This window comes from Alnus glutinosa, chromosome 10, assembly GCF_958979055.1.
Source record: "Alnus glutinosa chromosome 10, dhAlnGlut1.1, whole genome shotgun sequence".
Lineage (NCBI taxonomy): Eukaryota > Viridiplantae > Streptophyta > Magnoliopsida > Fagales > Betulaceae > Alnus > Alnus glutinosa.
The window spans coordinates 18,147,209-18,155,487 of NC_084895.1; the positions used below are offsets into that span (position 1 = coordinate 18,147,209).

An 8,279-nucleotide genomic window follows, 5' to 3' on the forward strand; every position below is an offset into this window, starting at 1 on the left:
GCAGTCCACTGTCGACACATTTACTTTTCTTTTTATTTTTCCAAATAAAACGAATTTTTAAATCCAAAAATAAAAAAAAAAAAAGAAGAAAAGTCTGTTTGTATTTGTAATTTAAAAAATTGCCATTTAAAACTAACAATATTAAAACGTGCGATTTAAAAATGTAATTTTTAATATAACAATTAAATGTTGGGTAAAATTCCAATTTAATCTTTAAAATCAGATATTATTCTTTAAAATTGTGCATTTTAAAAAACACACTATATTGCTTACGATTTAAAAACCCAATTTTTTCTACATTTTTAGATTGTAATTTTTTAAAAAGCACACCCAAACGACACCAAATTTACAATTTGGTTTAAAATCATATATTTTGTCTGCAAACTCGCAATGACAAACGCACTCTTAGATGCTTATCATATACTCTAACGCGGATAGAAGAATGTAGAATAAAATAGTCTCGATGTTAGAGCATATGATAAGCATCTAACACTTGAAATAGTCAATTCTCTCATGGGCAATAAGAATGGCTATTTCAAGGTTATTTCATTCCATATTTTTCTATTTTCAATAAAAATTATTAATTTTCTTAATGGAATAGCCGTTCTATGTACTAAACGTAACCTTAGTTCACTAAAACACCCTTGTATGACAAGAATATGATGTTCTACGTTTCAAGTGAGATGGGGTTGAACCATTTTATGTTCTCAATTAAATTTTACAATTCATCACCGTCACGTAATGAATATATTATCATATCATTTAAAATTAAATGTAGCAAAATAAAATTTAAAGCCTAAAATAATTGCGTTCCATTTTACTTATAAAAGGTTATGAAATGGGCATATCCCATTATAAAATTGGACAATATGGTTTGGAATATACTACTGTTTGCATTAAGAAATTAGAAAGAAGGAATAGATCGATGAAGAAGTAGTACACACAAACTCAGAGGGCACTGGGTAGGTTGCAACTTTAAACAAAGTTTCTTTGCTTTTCTTTTTCTCAGAATTATTTTCTTTTTTCTTTGTTAAAAAAATAAAAATAAAAATAAATAAATAAATTCTTAAAGAAGTCCAAAGAAGATGTCAGAGTGACAACCACCTTTTACGCTAACTCTCTACTTGGATACCTTTTTTAATTTTTCCTTAGTAGCTCTACATGGATAGCAACAGACCAGCATGCTGGCCCTGCTCCTTAAAGGAGGATTTACTTGATTCTTTTGCCATTTGAGCACCCAACTGTCATTTTCTTTTCTTTTAAGATACATGTATTTTTGTGTATTAATTGCCAAAAAACCCTCAAATATTAACTTAAAAAGGTAAGAAAATAAAAATAAAATACAATTTCATTTATTACAAATTTAATGAATGTGACTGAAAGTTACCATATATTTTCAGTAGGTCTGATCTGTCTGAGCAGAGTATGCCTTGGGTCACGCCCAAACCAAACAAATTTTTTCACTCTTCGCAAAACTAGGGATTCTGCTTTCTCTTACAACCCCCTTTTGCAGATTTCCCAGACATATATTGATGGAAAATTTTAAAGAAAATCAGATTCACCTTCAAGGCTTTTATTATAGTCATTAAATTTTATTTATTTTTTGTCTTAAATAAAAATAAAAAAAATAATAAAAAAAAAAGCCTTATGATTCTCTGCTGATTATGCAGACCTGTAAGTGAAGCTTGAAAAAGTCTGAGATAGAAAGAGAACAAAAAATGATGAGAGAGAAAAGAAAGAAAAAGATTTGTGTAGAACAGTGGCAGGTAGGGGCTGGAAGTTGGCATGTTCTTCTTCATGAACTGTACAATGCAAGTAGCAAGAGCTAGAAGTTACTTTTCTATTAGAAACAAGTACTGGTTGTTTTGAAAATGACTTTGTAATAAAGAAAAGGAAGAAAATATTCAGCAAAAATGAATGGTGGAACAGGTCACTTAAACCACTTGGAAGCTGATTTCTTTTCTAGCTTCTACAAAATTCTGCAGTAACCCAATAGAAAAAAGAAAAAAGAAAAAGAAAAAGAAAAAGACATTTGTAACAGTGAATGTTGCTTAAAAATGAAGCAAATTGGAAATAAATATGTGGGTTTTCCTCCATGAATGGATGCTCTGAATCAGTTGTTACAGAAACAGGAGATAATTTCCGGGAAAAGAATAACAGTTTTAGAACGTAGAGACATCATATATAACTCAAATTTGCGTAACAACAAGTTTGACATAATAGCAGATCCAAAAGGACGGGAAAGACCAAAATTTGTTACCTTTGGAGTCAACCAATTTGTGCAGGAAAATTCAATGCTGAATTAAGTTCATTGTCTAATGGGGTTCACAAATTCTGCATCAGAAACAGCAGAGAGCTCGATTTGGCTGATGTCATCGTCATCCATTGGAGCTGGGAGATTAAGATCTATCAAGGCTTCACCAAGCTTGGCTGAGATTTTAGCAGAAGGTGGTCGATGTGCCGAGCCAGTTACATGGGTTCTCTTATGCCCACCAAGTGCTTGTCCAGACGCGAACACTCTGAAACAAACCGGGCATTCATGAATCTTTTTCTCTTGCTCAAATTCTGGCTCGTAAGCAGGACCGGAATTCGCAAGCTTGATCTTCTTGTGGCTCGCTCTGTGGCCACCTAGTGCTTGATAAGATCGAAACGTTTTGTTGCATGTCTCGCACTTGTACTTCCCTCGCGCGCGAGCCTTGGACAACTTAAGCTGTTCCTCGGACTCTTCGCTGAGCTCCAAGGATCTCTCTGCTTCATCTTCTTGGTCTTCTTGGTCTTCTTGTTCTTGTTCTCGTTCTTCCTCCTCGTAGTCTTGTTCTTGTTTCTTCTTCCATTGGTCCCTTGAGAGCATCATGAGGCAAAAGGCCACATCTTCCTCTGTGGTTGTGTCGGAGATCGAACTCACCGGTTCAGGCTCTTCTTGCTCTTGAACTTTCAGCTGCTGCTGATGATGATGAAGATGATGATGGTGAAAGAGGAACTTTTGCTCCAAATTCCGAGTCCGCTTGGATCGTCGCCGAGTCGGGTTCTTGGATGACTCGGTCTCGCTCTCTCTGTCTTGAAGCACGACAGACCCAGCATCCACAGCAAAGGAAAACTCAGGATCTACCAACCGAATGCTTCTCTTTGGGTTCTCTCTCAGCTCATAGAAGACACCCTTTTCTTCTTCATCCTCAGAAGACGATGACGACGAAGCAGACTCTGTTTCACTTAGCTGGTCGTGTGGTGTCTGTGGTGTCGGTTCTGGTGGTGATTCTTCTGGTTTTTCAGGAATTGGAAGATTCATCATGTGAGACCTCATGTGACCCCCCAAAGCTCTGCCATTGGAGAAGCTCCTCGAGCATAGCTTACACTTGTGCTTCTCCATCACCCGAAGAAGAACCCAAAAAAAAAAAAAAATTCAAAGCCCAAAAACCCAGAAAGCAGAGCAAAGAACAGAGCAAAAACAGAGCTATATGCCTATTTGTCTCTCTGCAAAGCTTGTGAGCCCTCTGGCATTCTCTTCCTTTGTGTTAGAGAGAGAGTGGGAAACTAAAAAAAGGAGTAGGTGACAAGCATTCCTCCACCAAGTGATATATACAAAGACACCAAAAAAAAAAAAACTAATTAATTAATTCCATAAATTGAAAATAAAAACACTAAAAATGGTATTTTCTTTTTTATTAGGGACTAACTAATCCTTCTCATTAAAACGGAAGAAAAGAAAAAAAAAAAAACACAATAAATTAACAATTCAATTAATTTAACGCGTACGGCGTATCCATGAAGGAAGAAATGGCGACATGTAACATGCGAGCCTCGCCCGTTTTTGTTATATTTATTCCTCTTTTCACATTTCCCAAATTACCCCTCATCTAAAACAGAAAAAAATAAAAACTAAATAAATTTTTGTACTGAGAAAAGAAAACATGTGGGCTTTTCCATTTTCCTTTTTTTTTTTTTCTTTTTAATTTTAAAAATTGGAACGGAATATTTGTTAGTTGTAAATATGTTGAGTTTTTTTTGTTAAATTTAATGAAGGGCATTTTCGGAAGTACGAGGAAATTGCCAGAATCAACCGGTGGTTTGCTTGTACAAGTCAAAGAAACTGCTGGGGTTTGTTGTAACGACGAAGCGGAATGAAAACCCCGCTGGGTTAACCTCACCGGCCTGTAAACTCGGGAGATATAACCTACGATCACTAGCGAATAGTATCGTGCCACGTACTCCGCGTGCTCCACTTGGCACCACCGCAGGCAACGGTGGATAAACAGTACTCTTGGTACGGTTTGCTAAAAAATTCACCTAAATAAAGACTGAATCGGTTTTGTTTATTTGGAGATTCTGTTACTACCTTTATGCCGGTGATATTAAGGCCAACTGTCAGTGTTGGTAGCTTTAGCATGCCGGCTGGTCCTCTCTTTTTATTCAAATCTTTTCCAAAAATAATTAACATGATTTACTTGTTCTAATTGTAATTAATTAAAGTTTTTTTTTAATTTATGAATTTGCTTTATTTGGGTCATTTCTTTGCCTTTAATTTTGGATCTTTGGTTGAAATGTACAAAGAAAATGAAGGGTGGGAAATGAGTTGGAAACTAACCTCCCTTTGAGAATGGAGTTTTCTAAGGGGTAGTAAATGCCGTTTTGTTAGGGGATGGTAGACCCAGTCCTAGTCCTAGTGCTCCCCACCCCATTTGATTCTAACAAGCTTGGTCCATGTGGTTTAATAAATTACACATAGGTCACTAACCACTAACCTCTACACTTTCTTCTCTTTCTCGTGCTTCTTTCTTAGTCTTTTTCCCCACTTTTTTTTTTTTGGTTCTATGGATCTAACTAGGTGCGGTCGTTTGTGATGGTACGTCGGGTTCAAGTCGTATCGAGGTATAAATGTAAGATTATATAAGTCAATCTTATCTCGGCTCCTTTAATTAAACTGGTCAGACCCTTCAACTCTAGCCTACTAATTTCATGTGGAGTTTGGATTACGTTAAGGCATTAGGTTAACTTTAACTTGAACCATTTAATTAAAGGAGTCAGACATCTTAACTCCAACTCACTAATTTCATGTTCGATTCATGGGTCGTGTCAGAAATTACCAACATTATATCTAAAATTAAAAATCAAGAGGTTAAGTGTAATGGCGGAGTCTAAAATTTTCTTTTATGGCAAACAACTGAACAAGTAACTAATTTCCGTATAACACAGGAAGAGAATCAGTTTGTATACAAATTTTGCACAAATTAAGTACAAAATCAACATGACTTACACATGTTGAACCAAAAAAAAAAAAATTGGATGAGGGTCTTTAAAAAAAAAAAACAAACTATATTGTATGTGTTGTAGTTTTTTCGACCGGCTAAATTAAATTTCATAAAAAATAAAATAAAGAATGAATGAAGTTAAATTTGGACCGTTGAAAAAACTACTACACATATACTATAGTTTTTTTTTTTAAAAGAAACAACTGTTGTAAATGCTGAGCAAATTATGTCTGATCATTTATAATATTTCAATTTCCCTTCAAAATAAATAAAAAAAAAAAAAAAAAAAAAAAAAAGAAGAAGAAGAAGAAGAAAAGAAACACCTGTTGTCTGTATAATGATTAATTACAGTCACGGAATAAGACATTTTAGTTGAGACTCCACGAAAATTAAATGTCAAGATTCCTGTCTTTCTCTGTACGTAAATGTAAATATTGTTAAATTACAAAAACAGTGCACTTATTGGGCTTGATTTTTAGGCCAAGTACAAAGTATAGAGAGCTCAGAGCTTCCCTTTATTTTCTTACCGAATTAGGGTTTTACTTGGTAAGTTAGTATGAAAATAGTTTTTTTTTTATAGGATTTGGTTAGTTACTGTAAAAAAAAAAAAAGTTAAAATAAAATAAAATAAAATTACAGTACATACGTTATAGTTCTTTCAATAATCTGTATTTAATTTTAAGTTTTTTATGAGAAAGAGGAATAAAATTAAATATGGACAGTTAAAAAAACTACAGAACATACGTATTGAATAATTTTTTTACAAAACCTAAGCTAAATCCATCCTAGATGCCATTAACAAGTAGCCTTGGAAACATTTTCCACATGATTAATGTCTATACTTCTTTCTACTTTTCCCTAGGGTTGGGGGAATCAGATTCTCAAGCTAAGCAAAAATCAGCATGACTTTCCCGGATACTGTTTTCCTCCAGCACCAAAAATCAAACCTAAGATCTATTCCATTTAAATGACATTTTTCCTATATTATTATGGCATTAACATCCTATTATGCTTACTTTTTAGGCCAACTAAATATTGTAATTAAACTGATTCTTTTTTAAATTTTACTTGTATTTTTTAATTTAGTGAGTATATGAGTTAAATTAATGAGTGGGTTCTGTGTGTAGGCATCTACTCGAACGGAATTCTCTACAATTAAGGCGTTGGAAATTTATAGAAATTTTGATAGCACCCACAAATAGGGAGGCTACGGGGCTCACTTGCCCCAAGTCTCGCATCCCGCTCTCATAAAGTGCTTGAATTTTAATTAAATTCTAAGACTCCAATTATAAAGAATCTCTATTCGCATCCACTTGCAACAAGCCTCGGTTATAACCATATCTCAAAACGCATTTTCTTCTATACTTTTTTTTTTTTCCTCAGCTAAATGAATTTTCATAAGTTTTTCTTTTATTGAAGCTAAAATATTCATATGATTGGCTGAGTACCTAAGATGAGGTGGCATTTTTAATTCAAGCTATTTATTATACCGATTAAGGCTCCGTTTGTTTCAACGCAAAATATTTTTTTGAAAACGTTTCATTTTTTTTGTTCACTCTTTGGCACGATCGAAAATTGTGGTCAAACCGAACACGTTTTCGGTTGACCAAGAAAACAGTCTTAATTTCTGTAAAATTATTTCCATTTTTTAAAACTGTTAACCATTTTTCGAGTTTTAACTTCTCCTTGCACGCACTCTTTGCCCCAGTTCATTCTCTGGAGTTCGTCGGAATCCACCACTGGTGTTTACCGGAAGTTGTCAAAAGTCGCCGACCGTTTTTCGCTGTTGTTTATTTCCGTATGGGCCAAAACACCAAAATGTATTTTTTTGATAAATAATTTCGTTAAGAATATTTTCTAACAAAACATTTTACATCAATACAAACGGAACCTAAGCTTTACCATTGAGTATAGTATCACATCTTCCTAAAAAAATCCACTTGATCATCCTCCCCCTTTTTTTTTTTTTTCTTTTTTTTTTTTTTTTTTAAATAAAAAAAAAATCCCTCGGATTTAACTTTTTTATTTGGTTTATCCTTATGTGAGTTTAACCATGTTATCAGCATAGATTCATAATTTTTCTGTATTTTTTTTTTTAATTAAAGTCGGTCGTGATCATATTTAAATTGGATATAATATAAGACACATATGTGTGTTTATTTATTTAGGACTTCTCGGCGTTGAAGGGACCAGTACGTAGTGGTGAGTTCATCACGTACAGCTAGCTAGCTTAATTTTATCGAATGCTCACCATCTCTCTCTAATTTTTATTTTTTATTTTTTATTTTTTTTATTTTTAATAAAAAAAAAAAAAAAAAAAAGGTCCCTTTCTTCTTTCTCTAAAAGTTAAGCTTGTTGCAACCCTTCACAAATGCAGAAATGGAATATATTAGAAAGAGTCCACTAGTTCCACCTTAGCATGACTTCAAATTTATCTCAAAACTCAAAACATTTCCTAGTTCAAACTAATTGTAAATCTATAAAATGTGCCCATGACTTTTTTTAAGGGTTAAATGCATGAAGGTGGCCTTAGCCATCTTGAAAACCTCAATGAATGATGGTTAGGCTATGCCTCCACCACTCCAAAAGCTAAGTTAGAGGTATCCGAACCAACCCCTCATCGAGGGGCGGAGCTACTCCTGGCTTTGGGGGGCCTCCCCCACCGCCAAGGCCAGGGGTTTCTCCAAAAAAAAAATCTTAAAAATATAAAAAATTTAAATTTTACCCATAATTTTTATTTTATTTTTTTTAGTTTTGGCCCCCTCAAGTTATTTTTTTTTTCAATTTGCCCCCCCCCCCCCCCCCAAATCCTAAATCCTAGCTCCGCCCCTGCCCTCACCTGAGGGTACTTGAAACTACCACGGAAAACTCCCTAACGGGGTGTCCAAGTCCTTCTCCCCCCAAGGTTAAGGGCTCCAACCACTCTCAAAACTTTCTTTCAATGATGGTCAAACCACCCCTCAGTTGATGAGGGGTTGACCTAGACCCTCCAACCCCTAGGTGGAGCGATGGTCCAACCACCACCAATTGGCG

The 8,279-nt window shown here is 34.6% G+C and overlaps 1 protein-coding gene across 1 annotated transcript; it reads right to left on the reverse strand.

Moving 5' to 3' along the window:
• Window positions 1–1,658: 1,658 nt before the first annotated feature.
• Window positions 1,659–3,550, reverse strand: LOC133878865 (zinc finger protein ZAT9-like). Its single transcript, XM_062317420.1, has 2 exons — window positions 2,261–3,550; window positions 1,659–1,802 (listed from the first exon to the last, which is right to left on the reverse strand). The coding sequence occupies exon 1, from the start codon at window positions 3,365–3,367 to the stop codon at window positions 2,309–2,311; it is 1,059 nt and encodes a 352-aa protein (XP_062173404.1). The 5' UTR covers window positions 3,368–3,550; the 3' UTR covers window positions 1,659–1,802; window positions 2,261–2,308.
• Window positions 3,551–8,279: the final 4,729 nt, after the last annotated feature.